This window comes from Abrus precatorius, unplaced genomic scaffold (assembly GCF_003935025.1).
Source record: "Abrus precatorius isolate BTA unplaced genomic scaffold, Abrus_2018 Scaffold11, whole genome shotgun sequence".
Taxonomy (NCBI): Eukaryota; Viridiplantae; Streptophyta; class Magnoliopsida; order Fabales; family Fabaceae; genus Abrus; species Abrus precatorius.
Window position 1 is genome coordinate 27,329,088 of NW_020874303.1, and position 25,060 is coordinate 27,354,147.

Genomic DNA, 25,060 nt, shown 5'->3' on the forward strand with positions numbered 1-25,060 from the left:
GTATGGTGTGTGGATATTACTTGAATTATAAGAGGTGCACGTGAACTTGATCAAACAGTGAATACGAAATTAATAAACAGTGAACTTGATCACAGCCTCACAGGACAATAATTTACCAAAAATTGAAAAAAAGTCGCAAGACAAATCCAAATCTAAAGATCTGATGCTGCCTCGACCACATACCATATTGTATTGAACTCTTTTTTTAGATGTTAATATCAGTTTTTATATGATTGAGTTTTAAAAAAAATTATTAAAAAATAATCATAATGTTAATATACTAATTTTTTTTACTACTTAAGCGTCAAAATCTTCTTCGCTAAAAAAAAATGTCCTTGATTCTTTACGATGATGTACACGTCTTCGTCATTTCCCTGTATATTTCTCTGTCGAATCAAAGAAAAATATTTGAAGAGAGAGAGAGTAAACTATATCTTATTTGCAATATTTTTAGTATTTTTTAATGGGTAATAATATCACATTATGGGCCATAAATGTGAAATGAATGGAGTGAAAAGAAAGATAAAATAAAAAATATATAAACTATAATATGTAATGTGATGTAAAAAAAAAAAAAAGAATATATTTTTAAATTATCGCTTAATAAGCGTTACGCGCAAAGCTAATTTAACGTATGGAGTCTTGATAACAGTTAACAGGAAACGAGTGTGCCACAATATCAATTGAGAAAGATTTAATATTTCATGGATATGTTTAATGAATAAAAATTTAATATAATAATTGTTTTATTTTATTTTATTAACTAATTCTCCGAAAATACAGTTAACAAAATCCATAAGCTCTGTCCCCTCAACGTAAAACCTGTGGAACACGCACCAATACAGCGATATCTTATCTCTTTGCTAGTCATCATTATTGTCTAATTTTGCAATAATTATAATTATTCATCTTTTCAATGTTAAGAGAATATCTATGCCACGAGTCTCTATGTTTGAAAATATATACAATAAATGCTTTGTACGGTTGCAAAAATGAGTATTTTATTTCATGTTTTTACCCTCTCTTAATTTAGTTGTAGAGTATTTTAAAAAGAGAAAATTGGTCGTTTGAGTTTTTACATTTGTATTGTTCATTCTACTCACCTTATATGCCTAAAAACAAATAAAAAATTTGGACAGAAAAAATAACGAAATAGCGACTAAAAATAAACAAAAGGATTAGCTGTGGATCAAGTTGGTATGATGAAATTGGGCTTAAGTGTGTTTTTCCTCTGGACCCTGCATAAAAAGTTAAGGTACGGCACGTTAGGATATGGATAAGGGGAAAATATAAGGAAAAAAACACATGGTACGGCACACACACACTTATATAATTTCAACAATTAATTGATAAATATTATAAATGGAAGTGATGTTCATTATGAAAATAAATAGATATTAAGTTGAGAAAGCTATCAAATTACTCCATTTCTTATCTGTTGAATATGACCATCCTCACCTCTTAAAAAAGCAGTGATTAAGATTTGGAATGAAACGATCATTTTACAATTAAAGCAAAGTAAATAAGAGTATTGTGAAGGATTTGGTCGCCAACAAAGACATGGGTCCCAAAAGAAAAGGAGTTGGTATAAAAGTTTGGAATATATTTGATCAATAATGAGCTCGAGGAAATGTAATGGAAATTGGAAATTGGAAATTGAGAGATTTGAGGTTCCAATTATGAGTTGTGTTTTGGCGTAGACCTCAAATTAGATGCTTTCCAAATTACAATAGCCGATCAAACATATATATGCAATTCATATATGACCATGGACGATGCACTGTCATATACATTTTAACACAATTTTGTTATGAAACTACGTATTTATCTTTTATTGGACAAGAGTTCAATTAATAATTAAAGAAAAATAATGGACTTAATGAAAGATCATCCGATGGTGTATATTACAGTTTGGAATATAATTATTATGCTTTTGGTTGTATATAAATCTATTGATAAGGTATAATATAACCTGTGAGATGTCTGAATTTATGATTTTTAAAAGTCACAATTAACTAAGTCGTCGCATGTGAATTTATTATTACGAAAAATATTGTGAGAATATAAAATAAAAATAGCATTATTCATTTGATAATCCGTACCCCCAACGTAATTAAATATGATTAATTTGAATTTCATTTCATCGTAAATTCAAACTAAACTGCATGTCTCCTTCTTATTGGAGAGACCGAGATGAACATGAAATGCTCCTAGGAACTAAGTTTTAGCGAAATATGACAATCAAAATCGATTGGAACTAGGTTTTATTCCGTCAACGTTAATCTGTGTATGGATTATTACCACTTATGCCATATATGTTCCAAATCTAAAGCTGCTTTCGCTGCTCCCCATCAAACTCTAAACCTGGGTTTCATCGGTTTGTTTGCAACCAAAATGCTTTTGCAAGTTTCAAGTTTACTCTTTCCCCCGTTGCTTTTGATTAGCTCTACTTTTGTTTACAAGATTCCAATTCTGCGTGACTTTTTCAAACAAAATCTTGTGTTATACTTCAAACTTTCATAGAAATCTTTATAGAAATAACAAAATTTTCTATAAGTTATAAATAATTTATAGTTTTTTATTTTTAAAAAGTCCTCTCGTTTATCTTCTAAAAAAATTGAAAAGATAAATTATTTATAACTTATGAGAGAATTTTATTAACTTTTACTAATTTTTCTATAAAATATTTTCTAAAAATTTACTCAAATTGGACCATTATATTCTTCTAATAATCTTCTAATGTATATGTTTAATAAAATAAGTATAATGTTTAAAAGCCATGTATTCATTGATTTAAGTTGTGGTGTAGTCCCCACGTAACTTGATTTATGAAATGGTTTGAGTGTTTGGAAGATGTAGTGTCATTTGAGGATGAGGGAAGAAAGGACAAAGCTAATATTCGAATGAGGAAGTTTCAAGGCAGTAAGAAGACTTGACATTTGAAGAAGGGAGAAGAAGCTTTATTATGTCTTTGTAATAAGACAACTCGATAAGTGCTCCAAGGACAGTGGCTTAGCGCAGAAACCTATGTTATGAGAGTCACGAACCTCTCTAGAGCATCTTTTAATTCTCTCTCTCTCTCTCTCTCTCTCTCTCTCTCTCTCTCTCTCTCTTTATTTGAATAAGTTAATTATACACCTCAACTTTAGGACTAAGAAGCGAAAAGAACAAAAAAATTGTACAATAAACAATATAAAATGATAGAAAATGAAATGAAAATATTATGCACATATGTAAATGTAATTTTTTTTTTATGTAGAGCATCTTTAATACTTGGGATACCGTAGTAGAAAAAAGACTCGAGTATGGTACTCCCTCCATTTCAAAATTATTATTTTTTAAGGCTGATGTATACAAATTAATTTTTTTAGAAAAAAATTCAATATTTGATATTAAATTTATTTATCGCTAACTTCAAAATTTTGAAGTAAGTATCACGTTATTTTAAGTAATAAAGAAACTTACACCTTAAGGTCACTCTTCTAGTATTAGTCCCCTCATTAACATTGTGATGAAAGAAGATTTCACCTTTTTACTGAACATTTTTGGAAAAGAAAAGATGGGAAAGTAAAAAGGTTCAAATTTAAAAACTTTTTAGTTGATTTGCCAAAGAAAAAAGAAAGAAATCCATCTGAAAAGCACTAAATTTGAAGAGGGTTCTATAACTTGGCAAAACAAACAATAAGAGAAACAAAAAGGCCAAGCCACCCTTTCGATTTTCTTTTTCTTTTGGGGGGTTAGCTATGATTAATAGCTATTTAAATTGCTCATCTGTATTATGTAATCCAATCAAACAAGTAACTTATCTTCACCCATTAATCTGCTTCATTTTGGATACATTTTTCTTTTGCACAAGAGTACTATCTACAATACGGTTGAGAAAGTGACACTGACTTATTATGTCACAAAATCAATTTTAAATCTTAATTTTAATTTTGTGCAATGCTCAATTTATAGCAGAACTACTATGCATTGTGCTGATGAGGTGTTAAGCAGATCATACATCATAAACATCTCTCATGCGCAAGTTGATAGCTAGTACGTAGGTGAAGGTCAATTCATTGAGAAAAGCCAAATTGATTGGTTTCTCTGTCTTCTTCTCTCAAACTTTACATGCAACTAATTGGTTCCTGTCCCTAATATCTTCTCCATAATGTCAGCATCTGCATGGTACTAGAGCCAATATATAATGTGGATAACACTTTACTCTCTTATTTAAAGCAACCCAAATTGGTATCATCGGCACTTGTTGATTCCTTTGTCAAGAACAAAGTATTCTTTGATGGAGGGAGTTCAACATGGCTCTAATTACTCTTTTCCACCTGGTTTCAGGTTCCATCCATCGGATGAGGAGCTCATAGTTCATTACTTGCAAAACAAAATCACCTCACGTCCACTTCCAGCATCCATTATAGCTGAAATAGATCTGTATAAGTATAATCCATGGGAGTTACCTAGTTTGTTCTTTGCCATCCACTCTTTGTATTTACTAAGTCTTGCTTATGATTGACTACAGTTGAGAAAATTGAATGTGATTTTGTTTTTCTTTTTGTTGTGAATGTGCAGATAAGTCGTTGTTTGGGGAGGAAGAATGGTATTTCTTTAGCCCAAGAGACAGAAAGTACCCAAATGGATTGAGGCCAAACAGAGCCGCAGCTTCTGGATACTGGAAGGCAACTGGAACTGACAAGCCAATTATTTCTTCTTGTGGGTCAAAGCGCATTGGGGTGAAGAAAGCTTTGGTGTTTTATTCAGGTCGACCTCCTAAGGGAGCTAAGACGGATTGGATCATGAATGAATATAGATTGGTTGACACAGCCACCAAATCCTCCAAGATAAAAGGTTCCATGCGGGTGAGTGTTCATGTACACAAACATTTTCTTCCTTAGGAATATGATTTTTAGGAGCTTTAAAAAAGTGGTTGATTAAAGTAGGGAGATATCAAACTAATTCTAAGAGTTAACAGTTTTTCTTTTTCCCACATAAACAAAGTACCTTCAGGACTGAATTTTGGTATTTCTTCCTTCACCACTCAACTAAAAAAGCTCATGACAAGGCCAGTTTATCAACGTGATGTAGTATAATAATAATAATTCTTTGATGAATTATCAGAAAAGTAGGTTTAACTCACTTCAAAAGGTTAACTATAGGAAGATGTTTACTCAAGTAGTCTGACCATATTCTTAGCTTCCATGAGATATTTTAACTAGAATAGGATGGGCCTGGCAACTTCTCTATGCCATGGAGAATTAGATTTATGGTTATCAATAATGCAATATATTAATGGAAGACAAAAAAAATCATTTTATATTAAGCAAAAAAGTTTAGGATTATTTTTGTACTAGGTAACGTGCAAATCTTTTTATACTATCTTCACATGTGCTCTGAAACCGTGATCCCTTACTCGTAGTACTTGAACTCGATGCAATAATACTTTCTTGCTGTCTTAGTTGGATGACTGGGTACTATGCCGGGTTCGACATAAAGGCTACACATCGAAGATTTTATATGAAAATCAAGAGAATCTTAGCGAACTAAACTTGCCAGAAAAACTAACGAGGAATGAAGAATACGCAACAAACACAAACTTTCCCTCTGACATGATCACTGATTATCAGTACAAAGACTATCAGATCATAGCCTCTATTCTTGTTGGTGGACCTATAGCTCCCACTGAAAACATGTCAAATCTGAGCTTCAACGGGTGCAAAAGCAACAATCTAGATTCAGTTTATGAAGATGGTTTCAACAAAGTGAATTCTCAAGCCACAACTCCTTCTTTGGACACTTACTTCAACTCACTGACTAGAAAATCTAACGAAGATGATCCGTATGAAAATCTCATTTCTTTTAACAGGAAGTTCAACACTGAGATCAAAATAGACGAATCGCCTGAGAAAGTGTTGACCACTAGAGAATTGAACTGCTATAACCGAAATCAGTCTCAAGATCACATTTTCAATGGGAACCCACAAGATCCTAGTATCAATTTTCAAGAGCTAAACGAATTAGCCTTCACTGGCAGGTACCCACAGTGATGAAGGGACTAACTATAAACGGTCAACGACCCTTTACTTCACAGGCATATTTTCATGGATTATACAACTTAAGACGGAGTAGAAGTAACGGGAAGATGATAGGCTCTCAATATTCGAACGAATTATTGCTCTATTTCTTTGTGCATGATTATAGTTATTGCTAGCTGCAACATGGGCAACAACTAGATGTAGAAGTTACACATGAAGTTCCTTAAAAACAATGTGAATAATGCCCTTGTCAATTAGCTTCTTGAGCGTGCAGTTTCAGTTCAACTAGAACTTTATCCTACCTAGTAGTGAAGAAATGTAGATAAAATTTGCGTGTTATTTTCAAAATCATACTGAAGAACTAAGCCAATTGTCATTGTTATGTACCCCCTTCCAATTTCCAATACAAAGACTTCACGTTGAACAAGCAGAAATTATTATGAACTTGATTACATAAATATACGTGCACATCAAAACTTTCACATTACACTTGTGTCGTGTTTCAGCTGCTGGTTTAGAATAAACTGGTACATATGCTGCATTGCACGAGCTTGTTTTATTTTTATTAAATATTTATTTTAAAATAAAATATATATAAATATAATAAAAAATTATTATATTAAATATAATTATATTAAAAAAATTATGAAATACTTCTTTATATATAATATTTTTTTTGTATATTTTATATTTTTGTCATCATCTTTAATGATAAAGATTTTTATTTTTTATAAATATAATTTTTTTAATTCAAAATATATTTTAGTATTTGAAGTACATATTTAAATATAAAATATGGTAAATAATCATTAAAATAATTTAAATCAATAACATTTAAATGTTGAATAAAATCTCATCATATTTTTATAAAAATATTTGTGTACAATTTATTTGATATTCTTTTTCCTATATTTAGTATTTGACATTGAATTTTTCCAAAAATTTCTATTTATATAATAAATTTTAATAATTTTTAATAATATCATTCATAACAATTTTGTTACTGTCATTTTTAATATTATATAACTATAATTCCAATAATTTTTTTTATAAATAATATTTAAAAATAATAAGTATGAATTAATTATAATTTTATTTTTTAAGTTATACAAAATATTATAATTAATTTTAATAAATTTTAATTTAATTCAATTTTAACTTTATATTAGTATCTTCATATGTATTATAATTTAAATATTAAAATATAGATTATATTAAATTAATCAATAAATTAATTTAAATCAATATCATTCAGATATAAATATAACTTAAAGTAAAGATATACTTTTTCTTCAATTAAAAGGTAACTCAAGAAATTTATGAGATTTTTCTTTTTTCTATTTTCAATATTTTATAATGATTTTTTCTAAATTTTTTATCCTGTAAGTATACTTTTGTTATTAATTCAAAGTATATTTTAAAATTTTAGGTACACATTGAAATATAGATTATATTAAACTAATTAATAAAATAATTTAAATTAATATCATTTAAATTTAAAAATAACTTAAAGACAAGATAAAAAAAATTTAATTAAAAGGTAACTTAAGAAATTTATTAAATTTTTTTTCTATTTTTAATATTTGACAATGATCTTTTTAAAAAAATTTAATATTTTTTTTAGAAGTTGTCATTCGCAGCAACTATAAATTATAATAAAATTTACTTAAATACAATTCAATGATAATAAGCATAAATCAAACAGTTTCAATTCATAAGTTATAAAAAATATTATGATTAATTTTAATTAGTTTTCATTTAATGCAAATTTTAGTGGATTTGTTTATAAATTTTGTTATAAATATATAAAATAATATATAGATTTATTATTTTTATATAGAAGTGACTCTAAACATTTTAAATTTTAATGAGCATAAATTTTATTATAAATACATAGAATAATAAGCATGTGTAACCTATAGAGTAATAAATATAAGCAAAATATAAAAATGACTTTTATACTTCTCAAATTTTAACAACAATAAATTTTATAAATCTTGTTATAAATGCACATAATAATAAATAGGTATAGTCAATTTTATATATATATATATATATATATGACTTAATACTTTATAAGAAAAAGTTGTGTGAGGTTATTTAAGAATGATGTTAAAGGACAAATGTGCCAAATATCAATCTTCTATGTGCATACAGAGACTTTCATGCAAACAGAAATAGTAAGCAAAGGTACTTATATAGGAAAGAGTGATGGCATATCCAATCATCAATACATCAAAGTATTACAAAGCACAATGGTATAATATATGTTGCCATCCTCCAGCAGTTGAACCGTGATGTAATGAAGGATAATTACAAGCAAAGCTCTCAGATAGTCCAAGGATGTAATACCATGTTACAATCGAACGTCGGAGCAACAAAGGCAATAGTTCCATATCTACTCACCTCAGTGCGCTGAAAGAAATAGAAAATATTGTGTATACAGGAGAAAAAAGAGTACATGGTTAGCATAAAATTAATAAAATATTAACATCCCTCACATGTTTTCTTATAATGAGAAAGTCGCAGATGAATATTTAACGTATCAGTTATATTATCTATACAGTACCAATCGTATAATTACAGCAGAAAAAAGACCACGTTAACAAGGCCTATTCCTGTTAATTGGCTTTAAATCAACTAAAGAATGTGCATCCACCTTCCCACCGTCATAATAACAGGATCAACTAGTATATAACAAAAATTATCATATGACTGCCAAATCGAAGTAGCAAAAACTTCCTATACAGTTGTGCAATGCAAATGATGATAATGAGACTATGCAGGCTAGTATTACTACTGTAATCAAGGAGATGTCAAAGATTTTTACAGTTTATTCTAATAAAGGGTGCCACACGATACAGTACAAGAATAACAGGTGTGTAGGCTGGCATATGTCACAAAATCGTAGATGGATGACCTCACTTAACTCTTCGTAATGGAGCAAGAAAAGAATATCAAACTGGGCATCCGATGCTTATCTATTCATAGAGCTGCCACTTTTTTATTTGGACCAAACTAGCATCTTGCTTTTGATGCAAGAAACAAAGTAGTGCGCTAAAAAGAAATCATGATAAATAGTCTTGTAAAAGTGCATCACTTAGTGGAGTGGTGTTTGATGTATAACATGTGAATCAAGAAGTCATTTGCAGAGCTCAATAGTGAAAGCAGATTAATAAAAGAAAAAGTAAATTTTGGATAACAAAAGCAAATATTTTTGTCACCGACCATGTTTTGAAATGGGGTCAAACATAGAACTTACTTGTATATATAGAGAGCGATTCCCAGAATAACACACAGCAGAATGATGTCAATGCAGAAATTTCTACTAGACCTCATCTGGAGAGGAAACAAAAATTGCAATTCAATGGAAACTTGGAAATTTTCACAGAAAGGAGAATACAATGAATCACGTCAATTACCTGTGTGAGAGTTTTCTTCAGCCTTACGTTGGTGTTTTTCACATCAGCTGTTGCTCTATCCACCTGCAAAATCAGGCCATGCACAAAGCACCATATTATGCATTTTTGACATACTTGAAAATTTATTTCTGAAAATTATCTATTTGAACATAGAAAACAAGATTGAATGAATATCTCTTTCACCTTTGTCTCAATTTCATCCATTAAAGGAACTTGCCTATCCATTTCCTGAACACAGTTGGGGTTAGAAAAGAGCAAATAGTTATACTCTTAATCCAACATCTTTCAACGGAATCTCTAAACTGAGTTAGATGCAAAACACAACAAACCTCATTCATATCATGGGCCAGATTCTTCAAGGTATCCAATCCCTCTGATATAATATCAAGCCCTTCATCCTGTACAAATAAAATTTTGAATCATCTAAGACTGTAGATCAAATAGTGGCAAATACCATAAAATAACTATGAAGTATAAACCACAAGAACTTCTTAATTAAGCAATTAGCATAAACAAGGTAATTGAAATACAGAACGAATCTTGCATGCCTGTTTCATCTTGCGCATTTCATACTCATTTCGGAACTGATTGGATTCTTCACTTTGATGGAAATATTCACTGTCAAGTCGTTCCCCTGCAGTTGGGAATGAGAGAGAGAGAAAGCCATAATTAAAAATCAATTCAAATGTTGCTATTAAATGGGTCTAGTATAAGCAACACTAATCACCTGATGAGTCAAACTTGATATTCTTAGAAGACGAGGAAGCTGCCCATCCTCCAGTTTCACTAGCAGCACCGAAACTACCATCTGGTATTGCTTGGATTCTCTCTGGCAATGCAAGAACAAGATCCTCACGAACGGCCATGTCCTCTTTTGTGACACCTTTAACCTGTAAGTGATTGTATTAGATTAGATTTTCAAATCCAATCACAACCCTCCTTTCCAGTAACAAGGTTTGAGTAGAAAGCATGTATATGACTCGAGACATGGATACAGTACGACATAGATGAGATACAACAAATTTCAAAAATTATACGACTATAATACAATGCATAGAATTAGTAAAAAATAATATAGAAATACAAATTTTAACACGAGAGAATTTTTTTTATTTTAGCATATGTCATTTTTGACATGATAAAATGGTAACATTTATATAACTATTATAGTATTCTCATCACTATTGATATAAAAGTTTAAAAAATATAAACAAAATATAAGTAAAAGTGTCTATAAAGCATACATAAATACGTATTTTGAAGTATTTGTGCTTCCTAATCAATAGCTATGTAACGAGGTTCACCTTCTTGTGTGCCAATTTGCGCAGTTTAGGAACTTCGTCCATGAGTCTACCTTTGGTTCGACGAACCTCTGCATTCAAAGCCGCAACAACTGCCCTGTTGTTCTCCGTGGAAGCAGCCTCGGATTTCTGCATTGAATTTTAAATAGGCACTTTTCAATTTCAAAAACTACAGCAACAAAATGGTGCTTCCTTAAAACTACATCGTTTTCTTCTGTAGTTTACATTATTGAAGCCTAGAAAACAAGAAGGAAAGAAAAAGGAGGGAAAGAGATTGGAACTTTGAGAGCGGCTTGAATGTTGGATTCAACTGCTGCATAGAGGCGAGCGAAAACGTCATCGCCATAGGCATTGAGCTCGCGTTGCTTATCGATGTCGTATTTGTCATATTTCTGGCAAATTTCGTCGACACGAACGAGAATATCGATTACGGACATTGTTTTGGTTTCTCCTCAATTTGTTGTTTTGAGGGGGGAAATGAGGAAAACAGGGTAACGTTGTCGGATGAAAGTTTTGTATCTGTTTGTGTTTGTGGCACATAACAGAACAAACCAGAACAGTTATTCTGCATTGTTCAATCTCAAAGCAAACAAGGCGTTGAACGCAAAGAACGCTACGCGAAGCTATTTTGAAGACGATAGCGTGGCAATGTCAATGCATGCCTGTCTTTTGACTTAGTTTAATTAGTTGTTACGAACATTTCCCTGTTTTCCCATCTTCACTTTGCCTTTCATAACTTTTAATTAAAAATTCTTTACTAATTATTTAAAATTAAAAGCACTAATTAATAAAAAAATTAATATAATTTTTATTATAAAATAAAATTTATAAAATAAGACTCATTAAATAAATAATAGTGTTTTATAAAATTAATAAGACTCACTCAATCACATATATATAATAGTGTGAAAAAGGATACTCTTATAATATTTCTCTGACCAGCAATAATTGGATAGAAAAAAGAAAATTTGAAAAATAAGTATAAAGTCACAACTCACAAACATATCAATTTTTTGTCATTTTCTTCTTTTTGTAAATTGTTTTATAAAAATATATATCAATAACTTATAATGTTTAAAAAACATTTAATTATTTAATAAGAAACTTTTTTTTGAGAGGGAGGGATAGGTTGAAATCCTAAATAAATAACATTTTGAAATGCATGTATTATTTGTTTATCTATTAGTCTTTCATGTTAGTTGATATTATAAATTATAAAATTTTGATCGTAAATATACAGGAATTTTATAGAAATAAAATAAAATAAATTATATATATATATATATTCTAAATTGAATAAATTTACGTAAATGTCTTTATTTAGGTTATATAGAAGTTAATTTTATCAACTTTTATATAAATAAAAATTAATTAGCTTAATAATGTTCAATTATGTCTACTACTGTGAAAATCAATTTAAATCGATTTTATTATTACTTGCTCGTTAAAAGTCTATTTAAATTCACTTGTTACTAGTGCTACATTAAAAAAAAATGGTTATAATAGACTTGTTACTACTGTTACACATTGGTTACAAAAATGTCCATTATAATCAACTTTGTTGCTATTACTACACACTCATTACAAAAATGTCTATTATAATCGACTTTGTTACTATTACTGCTTGTTTATTATAAAAGATAATCAACTTTACTTCACATGTTTAATCTATAAGAAAAAATCAAGACTATAAGTCCAATCTAATATCTTACTTTCTATCAGCAATGTATTGAGAACATCTCTATATCGTCAGCTTATACATGACGCATTAATATTTGTATCAAAATTATTTATGGGATCATTCCATTCCTGATATCCACATGTCCACCATTGACTAAAAGATCATCACACCCTTCATCAGAATGACAAACAAAATTCCATCACAGGTAAACCCTCCTTGAACCTTGAAATCCTTGGTAAGACCAGAGTTAAGAGCATGTAACTTTAAATGTATGTAGTGCACAATGTCAAGTTGTCACCAAATAAGAACACTTTGCCAAGGATAATGGGCCACCAAACAAGAACACCCTGCCAAGAATCATCTGCTCTGAAAGTGTAGGTTCTGTTGCTTTGATTGACGAATATAGCAAGTTAGCCTTAGCAACAAGATTATTCAGAGAGTTATGATAATCTGTAGAGTCAGTTTTCATCATCTATTATTAACCACTATCCCATTAAAAAAAATTAAATCAACAGTCAAAAAATGTGGAGAAGTCATCATTCAGCTTTTTTGAAAAGTCATATTTCAAATGCTTCTAAACAAGATATGGAGGATATTAGAATCACCCAATCTATACATGCGAAATGTTCATAAATTATACTAATAAATTGAAAAGTAAAAGAAACAAAATTTATAGAAAAAGAGAAGTATGATATAAGAGAGGCAATAACAATAGACCCCACAAACAAGCAGCCACAGTCTTTGCAGCCATGAATTATGCTCTCCAATTCATCCCTGTACATAACATTTTTTTCTGCAACCTACTCTTTACCATTTTTATTTTCACAACTTAAATATTCATAACAATTGAAAGCGAAATGGAGAGACTTTCTCCTCTACTCTCGTTTTGCTGCAACCTACTTTGTTTCTTTCGATGAAATAATATTAATCGCTAGAAAGGTCGCAGTACCTATGCGTTTGGGACTCCAAAGATAGGTGGCAACGACCCTTCAGGGCAGGTGGCGGGTTCCCGTATACGCTTCAAGTTCAGGAATAAAAATATATTAAAGGATTAAAAAGCAGAGTTTTCCCGTAGTTGAAACATTACTGCAAAAATTTACTATTTGAAAAAAGAAAAGGAAATTTATAACAAGTAACTTGACGAAAAACGATTAAAATTTACTTCATAAATAAGCAAAGTAATAAAGTGAAAGTGAAGTAAATGAAAATCGATTAAAATTAATTTCTTTATAATGAATAGCAATAACAACAAAATCAATCTAAATCAACTTCTACATTAGATATAATCGTAAATCATTAAGTTAAATTAAAATTATTTTTTTATTTACAACAACTCACGAGGGCGCAACTGAAATAAAGGCAGCTGTTCTCTACTTCTCTATGAGTCTTAAAAGAATATTTTTCTTGACCCAAAAAGAAAAAGCGAATAGTTTTCAATGAAAATACCTTTTAAGAGGAGAAATTTGGAAAGAACATTGATCATACAACATAATCTCATCAATTATCGAGCACATCCAATAATGATGGTAGAAAACATCAAACTCGTGGTGTTTAATTTAAAATCTCTCCCCGGATATAATTCAATTATCGCAAGATGGAATCATTACAATGTTTTTTTGTTTCTTTTAATATGCTCTGAAACAAATTATGCATTCTAAGATCTCAACTTGTTTTTTATACTCGGAATGGAAAAATAAAAATAAAAAACGAATATAAAAACTAGCTACACCCACATTAATATTTAATATATAACTGAAAAACATAGCGTTAGTATTTAATAACAACGAAAAAGAGTAGCCACCTCACCAAATATTACTGTCCTTAAAGAATATAAAAACAGTATTTTCACAGAAAAAGCCAAAAGCGATTTTCCTTCAACAACAGTCAATGGGAAGGGGAACATAAAACGCAGCGTTGAATTACGAAACGGAGAACCGAAAATCAAGCGCTTAGGGCACAGATCAGAACTACAATTACAAATCCAAAGGGGATCAGAAACGATAGCTATCGGATCCTAAAATCAAACGCCAGGACCAGATTTGTAGCGGTAGAGTTTTCCGAACACGTGGAGGGCCGTGACGAAGCCGATGAAGCAGAGGCTCATCACAAGCACCACCGTCGGCGAAATCTTCAGCCCCGGGGCATCGTCCGTGTAGAACCTCAGCATGTTGCTTCCGGCGCCGGCGCCGGCGCCTCCTCCGACACTGCCGGAGTTGTTTCCTCCGCCGATACGACGGCGGCGCATGCCAGCGGTGGCGGCAGCAGAGCCGCGTGGAGCCACCATTCCTGGTCGCGTGTTGGTGGAAGTGGAGGACTGAGACTGAGAAGCACCTTTGGCCATGTGGCAAAGATGAAGTGTGATGGAAACTGCAGGAAGGAAAAGAAACAGAGAGGAGTTGGAAAATGCAGAGTCAAAAAGAAAACATGAGCAGTGAAAAACAAGGTTGCAAATTATTATAAATTTAGGATGGTGTCGTCAAAATAAAAAATTATATTCCTTAGTATTTTGTTCTTATCCTACTAGTATTTTCAAAATAAATAAAAATATATAAAATGATAAAATAATTATATTATTTTAAAAATATTTAGCAAATAAGATATAAATTAATCTTATTTGTTTATTTAATATAAATTTTATTATGTGAGGAAAGATAAGTTAACAATAAATAAAATAATATTATCTAATTAGTTATCTTAATATTATTTAATGTAAATTAAGTTAAAAATTTATTTTATCTTTATTTTATCATTTTTAATATATAACTTTTATATTTTATCTTTTCTACTTTATCATATTTATCAAATGAAATTTTTTAAAAAATTATAAATTTTAGTATAATTATTTTTAATAAGATTAATTTTAAATTATCAAATATTAAAACATGTATTTAAATTAATTCAAATCAATTTTTTTAACTTAGGTTTTATAACTTTAAAATTAAAAGGGATTAATATTTTAAAACAATACAGAGATATATGAAATAAGATAGCAATTGCGTTTTTCAAAGTATTTTTTATTGATTTATTTTAAAAAATTAAAAAAATTAAATGAATAATTTTAAAAAAATATTTTAACTTTAGAAGTTTAAATAGGTTAAGCCGAAACAAGTTTTGCAATGTTTAAAGCTGACTTTGAATTCTAAATTTGATCTGTGTACTTAACATGACTCATCTTTAAAGTTTCATTCTATCCTTTTGAAAGTATGATTGGCTTAATAAATTTATCTAAAATTTAATTTTACAATAAAGTCTTTTAAATAGACAAAAAATATTTTTAAATAAATTAATAAACCTAATTTTTTACACAAATCAGTTAATTAAAATATTTAAATAAAATAAGTATATAAATTTTAAATATAACAACAATATGTCAACATAATAACAATAATAATACTGTTATTGTATATTTATTTGAATATACTAACTTGTTATTTTTTTTAAATAGAGATTTAATTTTACCTGTTTAATAAATTAACTTTATCTTTAAGTAAGATTGATGTATATTAAGTCATATTTTCTTGATAAGTAGCTAACTTATTTTCATCTTTATTTAATTTTTAAAAAATAAACAAACTACATAAAGTGCATAAAAATTATATTGTTAATATTTTTTTCAATAAAATCAAATATTAATAATATATCAATAACTAAAAAGTTGAACTTATAAAGAGGAAAAAAATTTAGCAGGTTTTTGGCTTACAAGTGGTACCCTTCACTTCAGAAAGGCAAAATAGAATGATAACATTGATATTGACATATCCTCTTTCATTTATCTTATTAGGTCGTGATTTGAAATTCGGCCTCCATCATAAATATCCGTCACAAGGTAACCTTTAGGCATAAATGAAAATAAAACTCTTTTGTAAAAGGGTTTAAAATTTTTTATATTTAATTTAAATTTAATAACTAGTAAAGTAATAAATTATAATCCGTTAAATTTAAATTAAATAAAAGATTTAGATTAAATATTAAAATTTTTAAACTTAAATCAGTATAAATAAATTTTATCTCTTTATAAAATTATATATATATATATAATAAGATATTTTTATATTGATATAAATTTAAAATTTTTATATTTTATCTTAATTATTTATTTAATTTATATCTAATAAATTATAATTTATTATTTTATTAGTTATTAAATATAAATTAAATAAAAAATATAAATTAAATATAAAAAATTTTAAACATATATTAGTATAAATTTCTTCTTTTACATATAATGTTGTGTTTTATCATTTGAATTTAAATATTCATTTATTTTCATAAAGTTTGACGTTAAATAGTATTGTTACTCATAAGTAAGGGATAAGAATGTTAAATTTCGAAATAAATGAATTTTAAATTTCATTATTTATCGATTGTTTACAACAGACATAAAGTAATGTGTCAATTACTGGCTTTTCTGCCACTTTAATGGGATCAAAGGTCAACTAATTTCCACCCACCATAATTATGCCCGGTACTCTCTTACGCATTTTGAAGCAAATTGACGGTTGATTTCTTAACTTGTTATTATTACATTACTGATTCGTTTGGTATTGTAGCTGCACGTATGTTAAAAATAAATAAATTATTTTGTCTAACACAAAATAAATTATCAACTGATATTATAAAAATTTAAACGTGTCATTATTTTTATAGATACCACAATTTTTCTACCAAATTTAATTCATTTTAACGACTCCATTTATAAATGAAAACAAAAGTTAAAAAAATGTTTGTTATCCAGTCATCAAAAATATACTTAATCCTTAATTGATTCTACCTTATAACTTATTTTGCCATATGACTAAAATTGCTATATGTAAAAAAAGTTTTTGGGAACAGTAATTATCGACGAAAAACCCTGAGTGAGAAGTGCGGAATCATACATGTATTTTAATTGACAATATCTCAAAGTCTCAACATTGGATATCAAAACTTCAGTATAGATCCAATTAATTCAATTTTTATGAACCTAACAACACAATTGCAATATAACTTAGAAGTAGGAGTAGCGTGTACATGGTTGAGGTTGAGCATAAATGGAATTGAAGAAGAAGAAGCTAGAAGAGGGGTTGGTGATGGGGTCGAAGCGGTGGACCATGCGTGGCACGAAGACGCTGTGTGGTGCGGTCATGATTGCTGAGGTGCTTCTCTTCAACACGGGGAGTTATTGCAACCCACGCCACCGCCACGATGAAGCACACCGTCGCATACCAATGTTGGGTCAACCTTCCAAACAATGCCTCAAACATCTCTCTGATTTGCTACTGTTTGGGTGTGCGTGCAATAGCATCATTATATGATATCCCCATGCAGCGAGAAGGAACAGACAACATAGAAAATTGAAAAGTGGGGCGTCATCTGAATTTTATTTAGGGTCACACGTATCACACAAAAATCAATACCTTAAAACCATGGGCTGCAAGTACACAGCATGTCGGCCACCGGATAACTCTTGGGTTAATTTTAATTAAATCTAACTTGGTTTCATCTATGTTATTGTATTAGTCTCTATGCTCCTTTTTATAAAAAATAAAATAAATATTTTTTATTCTAATTTATTAAAAATATAAAATAAATTTAAGATACATTAATTAATAATTTTATTTATTTATTTTTATTGTTAAATGTAAAGAAAAATGTTTTTTATACAAATTACCAATTACAGTATTTAATATTATAGATATTTTTAAAATAAAATTTATATTTATAAAAATATAACTGATTTAATTATTTTTTAATTTTAGTGATTCAGTTGTTTGTTTCTATAAAATATTTTTTTCTTTTATGGTTTATATATAATTTTAAATTCATAATATTAATTTTAAGATCTCTAAAAAATAAATAAGATGCATTGAATTTTTTTAATTTGCATAATATTGCATATGATAAAAAATAATAAATATAAAACAAAGACTAAATAAAACAATAAATGGACTCTTCCGCTCTTGAAAAAAAAAAGGGCTTACTAAATGATCCTGTGGGTTTACAAAATAGCTGTGTCTGAATGCAAACATTTTTGGCAGAGACAGAGAGAAAAAAAGTTGGGGCATTCCGAGAATTGAACTCGGGACCTCTCGCACCCTAAGCGAGAATCATACCACTAGACCAAATGCCCATGTTTGTATTTTATCTTTTTGTTAAATTTTAATTGGATATCTACCTACTTTAAAGTTCTTTTTACTTAAATAATTTTTTTTATAAAATTATATAGAATGATTGTCCAAGTCATATGTACCTACATCACTCTTCCTCTTAACTGGTTGATCAAGTGTGAAACTGTTGTCATCTACTCAAAGGATATAATTGAGCATGCAATTGAATCTATGTGCCAATTTTGTTAGCCCAAAGTTTACAGAGGCTTCGACCCACTTGGCCAGCCTATTATTAGTCAAGGCAGATTACATTTTAATGGGAAAATCATAAAATTTATTGATTAAATTTTATCTATTCTTAAATTATATATTGATTAAACTATATATGAAATTAGAATGCACTATCTTAAAACTTGCTTAATCTCGTGGTATGTTTAGATTTTCCGTGGGAAAGTTCCAAGTCATGGTTTGGGTAAAGGCTTTGTCTCTTGTATCTTTTCATAAAACATTGGTTTTAAGGTTCCAACATAATCCATTTTCCAAGCAAGTATTCCACACGGGCTGTAATGTTTTATTTCTTAGGTTTTGTAGTATTGCTCTTGAATTTGCTAGATATGTATTGTTATTTGTAAAGTCTTGGTTCTTTGATGTTGAAGGTACTTGCGCATAAAGAACGACATTCGTCATCTTCATTTTTGTACTTTCAAAATTAATAATGTTCGTACAGTATGAAAAATTCTGCAAATTAAATACGATGTAGAGAAATATATGTGTGTCAAAAACATGTTATCTTAATTTATTGGTGTTTATGCCTCAATATGTATAATAAGGACGAGAGAAAAGGTTAGAAATTAAAATTTGCTTATGTTGGCGATGTTATCTTTAAGTTAAACGTCTATATTCTTGGTGAAGTTGATTTATGAAAACAAATAATCCATCCATGACAGAATAGTTGAAGATTGCGACCAAATGATGGACTCTGATGAATATGCACCAATTGCCATTAGACACGTATGTCCTATTACTGATATAAGATGTATTTTAATTTAACATTTGGAAGTTGATGCTCTAACAACCATTTCATTGTCTTTCATTACCTGTAGTCACTTTGAAAGGGTCATTCTTCCCTTCTGTGTCTGGAATTAAGGAGATTTATGATACAAACTTTGTTTAGAAGACATTCATATCCACCTTTTTTTATGAGGTTTTCTTTCACATTTTTAGTTCAAATTAATTCTCGTTTCAGACTCAATTTAATCACTGAAATTTGCGGAACTTTAGTTATTACCACCTTTTGTTTTTTGGGTCAACAAGTTTATTACAACTTGAACCTTTTTTTTTTGTCAATATTCATTGGATTGAGAAAACAGGCCCCATGACCAACAAAAGGCCAAGGCCAGGCCCAAACAAGACAGACGTGAACCACTTGTTTGTAAGAGTATTTGTTTTTGGTCGTATGTGAGAGTAATTTTAGCTTGGTTATAATTTCGTTGACCAAAAACAAATACTTACTAATAATTTAGAATCCTCGATGACTAATAATGTTTTCTTACTCAAAATGTGAGCCAATCTTTATCTGTAATAGTAATGGACAACGGACTATCACATCTGTTGACACCCTATGGAGGAAACTTTTCAAGTTAGGGAGATGAATATGATATATTGTCCAATTGGGAGATTACACATAAATTTGATCATTTTAATTTATAAATATTTCAATAGTATTAATACTTGGTCAACATTCTTCATCTTTCCATGACATTATATCACCTATTTTTCTATCTCTTTTTATTATCTCTCTCGGTGTATATATTCAAAAGGAGTATTTATGAACTATTTTTTTATAATTTAAATAATTTAGAAATAACATGCAATTAACATTTGGTGTGTCACAAGAAAATTCTTTTAATATATACACACACACACAAATAACATTATTGTTTTTTAAATTATCGATGTAGATTCCTACCAATTCGATCAACCTTATGTAAGGATTTAGGAGTCTTTTAACTCTTCAAGCTGAAAAGAACCAAATGAGTAGGTCCGGTTTGATTAAGATAACCTTATCACGATTTAGTGGTAATGAAAGCTCTTGAAACATATCTAAATCCCAATCCAATTAAATCTTTCATCTATAATTATGCTTGCTGAAAATTAGTATAATATCCAAAAGAGAGATAATGACTCTAGGCACCTCTTTTCTTTCTTGATGTTTCGTCCAAACTCAACTTTGATAAAAGCACCTGTTTATAGCCGTGATACCCCAATTGCAGGTCAGTAATCATGGGGATACCCTTTGTCTCCCATGATGGACCCACCAGCTCTTTGTTTTTTGGAACTAAGCAAAGCATGGGGCACCTTGACATGCCATACAGTCCCTCATTAGACACTAACACCATCCACCAATCCTTGCCTAGACCAGGGTTTATACCATTACTCATATAACTATCCAACCAATTATGTTACTTAAAAAGTTTTTTATATGTATTAAAAAACGTAGAGTTAACAAGAGCTATAGAAATTCCATGGTAATAAAATATTTCTGAATTCATATATGGCTTCAAGTCTTCAACTAACCATCTGTGTGGGTTTTCTCTAACAATTTTACAATAATAATTCTAACAGTTTAAACTAGATTCTATATTTTCAAAAAGTACTCACTTCTTTAAGTTTCGATATCAACATATAAATATAAGATGAATGGTATATTATCTTCCAACATTTTCAACAATTCTCTCAATACCTTGTAAAAAATATTGAAAAACTGTTTTTAAACGTAAACAGTACAGTATTATTAAAAATTACAAAAAAAAAAGTTATTATAAATATAAATAAACATGAAAGATATAATGAAATAATATACACCCAGACACACACCAACAATATTGGAAAGCAGACATGGACATATGATGAAGGGTACGATAAATGCGGGCGATTAAAAAGACTAAAAACTAAACAGTGAAAAGCTGCTTATTGCCAGACAAAGACAGAATCAATCCACCAGACAAAGACACATTGATTAAAGTAGAGAGAGAGAGAGAGAGATTTATGTATTGCTTGTCAAGCATAGGTTGAAGAGTTGTGATGATTCATTTGGTGTGAAAATTTTGAGTGAAAAGTATTGGTTAAAGGAAGGGGGGGAAGAAAAGATTGATCCCTTATTTGATAGGAAGGAAAAGCAGGAATTTGGATGGTTGAGAATTCATAAGTCACACAATTTCTCATTTCTCCTTTTTGGGAAAGATTGAGAAGGAATCAGTGAAGCTGGTCAGAGTTGACATGTTTTTCATGCATCCATTTTAATAATAACACATATTTTCATCATACGTTTTCATCATAAAATTGAAATGCCATGCATTCTCTCTTCTTAAAATTCTATACTAAAAAAAAAGTCATATTTAGTCTTACATAGATATTGATGCTGATTACTACTAATTAGTAATTATTGTCCTATTCATGTTTGTGTGTAGTGGTGTTTTTTATTACATAAGGGGACACGAACATAAAACAATGCTCAGCCTCGCGCACTCTCTTTCTCTGACTTCGGAGTTTGGAGTGCAAGGGATTGAAAGACGCTTGTGCTGTGTAGCTTTAATAAAGTGCTTCGGCATGTCAATGTCTGTGTCACAATGTTACCTAGCTTTCTACCCAGAAAAAGGGTTCAGAGAAAACCACAGGGGAAAAGAACCAATTTTACTGCCAGGGTGCCACGTGCGCGCTCAATAAACATCCTTAATTTTCGTGAAATAAGAAATAGAGTGACCAAATCCACATCATCATTCGACTTAGTAATTATTACTGTTTTGTGTGTTAATGCAGCGCATCAGATCATGCATTATTCCTTGTTTAAATTGTTCCAACCAATGAAATGCAATTCAGATTTTTATATCCAAAATGTTAATCAATATTTTCAAGATATTAATTAAGAATTTAAATAATCAAAATATCATTAATATGTTTTTATTATAAATTTTAATTACATCAATTTTAATATTTTTATATTTCATATTAATATTTTGTAAACGAAAGAATTTATGATTCATTTATTATTAAGATTTTGTTAGCTTACATCTCCCGATGATTAAAAATAGTGAATATAAAATCATAAGCACGAAATTTGATAGACTAAAAGTTACATTTTTATTAATTTTACAAAACCTAAAATATCTAATATTTTTAAGATAATGCTTGAATTATTATTACATATGGTACAAATAAAAAATTATAGGCAAAAAAAAGAGCAAAATGAACTTAATCATGAAAGCGTCCAACTTTTCTTTTATATATTTTAAAAAGTAAATGAATTTAAATTACCTTCGCTTTCGGTAAGAAAAGATTCCTTAAATTGCAATATTCATCATTAATTAACAGTGGGTTTAACTTGAAATGTAATCAATACTTGCATTGATCCTCTGTTTTGGAAGAAAAATAAGAACCCTTTTAATATAACTTTTGAAAGGTGTGTGTTTATATATTTAACGAATTCTAAAAATTTGATAAAGGGCGCATGCACTTAAAACAGATGGAATCTCTTCAAGAACACTGTTATTGTCAGTATCCTGATTCAAGATAAAGGTCACAAGAGAACCAAGACAAATAAATAAACTAACTTGATAATATATATATATATGCTCTGAATATCAAGCATTTGATGGCAGAGCATCTAGTCTAATTATTGTGTAGCATTTTGTGGTGCTATTCTTTGCTTCTTTTTTCGGTTTATACATTACATCCAAATTTCTGAAGGCCATTTATTCGTTGATAATGTAAATTTATTACTAAATACGTGATTTGATTCAATTAATTTGAAGAAATAATAAAATATTTATTGTCGGTGACACATAATCAAGCAAAATTTAATTGATCTATTTGTTTTCCTTTCATGCTCGCATACCAAAAGAGAAATATCAAGCCAAGTCCAATTTCAGTCAATATAACCCACTTTTGATGTGGACTTAACCAACTTTTTTTATGAAACTCGCATGACTTTAGCACGAGGACAGACAAACCTTTAAGTCACGTCCATATCTAATTGTCTACTATCCATTTGTAGGCATGTGAAGATATATGTATATTCTGTGGGCAACTTTTAAATGCACTACCCAAGTAAAATAAGAGTCATTCATTTCTTTGTCAAATCTAATGCTCAAAATGGTAATCAAAAGAACTTGAAAAATTAATTAATTAGAATTATATTATGCTGTTGCGTGTATAACTACTTATTAAGAATCAATCAATCGTGCTATGAGAATTACTAATATGATTGTGATAGTCATAATCCATTCCTTACAAATATGACAAAGTTAGAACTTCGAAAGCATCGTAGCTTTGATGGACACTTACAGCTTTTAGCAACTTGAAAGAGTATATAACTCTGCAATGCAAACATATTTTGAACAGAACCCTACGTATTTATACAATACAATGTATCTTTACTATTAAAGAAAGAGCACTAATTTCGATTTTATTTCGTTGCTTTCATTTTTTCAATAAGAATAGAAAAATATTCTAACATCTTAATGTTTAGTTACTTCACACTACCTTCTTTCGTGATTCATTATCAATATATATTTTGCACACTCTTATGCAGATATCTATGATCAAGTTACATTTTTTTCATTTTTTTAATTTTAGATTTGTCGATTATGACATATGATTGCGTACGTTAACGCTTTTTATGAATAATTATTTAAGGAAAATAAAAGTGAAAAAGTGAAATTAACCCGTGCATGCCAATATTTTAATTAATATTACTTTATAAAAAGATATGACTCTAAGCATTATTAGGATTTAGGGGCCACTTATTACAGAAGTGTGTTGATTATGTATGCACGAGGCGACCCTGAAGGGCTAGCAAAGATACAACAAAGTGATACAGTTGAAAGGGAAAAAAATGTTGTAGTTCTCCAAAAGCTCTTAAAAAGTGCTAATGTTTTAGTTTATCTTTATTCAAACAATTCTTATCTCGGTGTCTGTGAATAAGCTAGGAGAAAGAAAACTAAACCTCTTCTAATTCAAGGGCCAACAAGATAAAACTTTCACATTCATGCATAAACTATTGATATTACTATTAGTATTAGTGATTTTACATCTATTTGACGTTTTACCTACGAGAGTGAAGGGTTGCTGTTGAATCCAACTCAGTAACTCGTGGGTTTGAATTCAAAACCTGCAAATTACTCTAACTCTATCCTATATATCATCATTATTTTACACTACTTAAGCAACATGTGGTCAACCAATAAATCCAAGTTGACCATATCCTAGTTTGATTTTTCCATTTATTTCCTCAAAGAATAAAGATGTGAACGTGCTTGACATAAAAAAAGATGTGTGGTGTAGTTATTATTGATCATACTTTAGCATAAGAAAAGTAGCATTTAAAGATCCTGTCGTATTCTTCTTATTTCAATAAACAAAATTTGCAAATTGTAATGTCTATTAAGCTTTATATGTGAAAATGAAATTGAAAAATGATTATTTGACACTGTAATTGTAGGCTTTCATGTGTCAAATAGGGAGAAAAGGAGAAGGATTAAAAAAA

At 29.4% G+C, this 25,060-nt stretch overlaps 3 protein-coding genes and 1 non-coding gene across 4 annotated transcripts; 1 reads left to right on the plus strand and 3 right to left on the minus strand.

Moving 5' to 3' along the window:
- The first annotated feature begins 4,282 nt into the window (after positions 1–4,282).
- Positions 4,283–6,038, plus strand: LOC113855953 (NAC transcription factor 29-like). The gene is made up of 3 exons (XM_027487582.1): positions 4,283–4,457; positions 4,567–4,853; positions 5,451–6,038. Exons 1-3 carry the CDS (start codon positions 4,283–4,285, stop codon positions 6,036–6,038), a joined length of 1,050 nt encoding a protein of 349 aa, XP_027343383.1.
- A 3,246-nt stretch (positions 6,039–9,284) lies between these two features.
- LOC113855901 (syntaxin-71-like) lies at positions 9,285–11,186 on the minus strand. The gene is made up of 8 exons (XM_027487531.1): positions 11,031–11,186; positions 10,753–10,878; positions 10,176–10,338; positions 9,997–10,082; positions 9,778–9,846; positions 9,632–9,676; positions 9,449–9,511; positions 9,285–9,365 (listed from the first exon to the last, which is right to left on the minus strand). Exons 1-8 carry the CDS (start codon positions 11,184–11,186, stop codon positions 9,285–9,287), a joined length of 789 nt encoding a protein of 262 aa, XP_027343332.1.
- Positions 11,187–14,186: 3,000 nt separating this feature from the next.
- LOC113856449 (protein transport protein Sec61 subunit beta-like) lies at positions 14,187–14,857 on the minus strand. The gene has a single exon (XM_027488266.1). It carries the CDS (start codon positions 14,769–14,771, stop codon positions 14,451–14,453), a length of 321 nt encoding a protein of 106 aa, XP_027344067.1. The 5' UTR covers positions 14,772–14,857; the 3' UTR covers positions 14,187–14,450.
- A 3,610-nt stretch (positions 14,858–18,467) lies between these two features.
- Positions 18,468–18,539, minus strand: TRNAP-AGG. The gene has a single exon. It is a non-coding gene; the product is annotated as a tRNA-Pro (tRNA).
- Positions 18,540–25,060: the final 6,521 nt, after the last annotated feature.

What these genes read in the sequence shown, in the direction of transcription:
- LOC113855953 (XM_027487582.1), top strand. Translation starts at nt 4,283, where the DNA reads ATGGAGGGAGTTCAACATGGCTCTAATTACTCTTTTCCACCTGGTTTC. An exon ending in TAATCCATGGGAGTTACCTA is followed by an intron (nt 4,458 to 4,566) that starts GTTTGTTCTTTG and finishes GTGAATGTGCAG; the next exon opens with ATAAGTCGTTGTTTGGGGAG. An exon ending in AGATAAAAGGTTCCATGCGG is followed by an intron (nt 4,854 to 5,450) that starts GTGAGTGTTCAT and finishes TTGCTGTCTTAG; the next exon opens with TTGGATGACTGGGTACTATG.
- LOC113855901 (XM_027487531.1), bottom strand. Translation starts at nt 11,186, where the DNA reads ATGTCCGTAATCGATATTCTCGTTCGTGTCGACGAAATTTGCCAGAAA. An exon ending in GCAAATTGGCACACAAGAAG is followed by an intron (nt 10,339 to 10,752) that starts GTGAACCTCGTT and finishes AATCACTTACAG; the next exon opens with GTTAAAGGTGTCACAAAAGA. An exon ending in TATCAAGTTTGACTCATCAG is followed by an intron (nt 10,083 to 10,175) that starts GTGATTAGTGTT and finishes TCCCAACTGCAG; the next exon opens with GGGAACGACTTGACAGTGAA.
- LOC113856449 (XM_027488266.1), bottom strand. Translation starts at nt 14,771, where the DNA reads ATGGCCAAAGGTGCTTCTCAGTCTCAGTCCTCCACTTCCACCAACACG.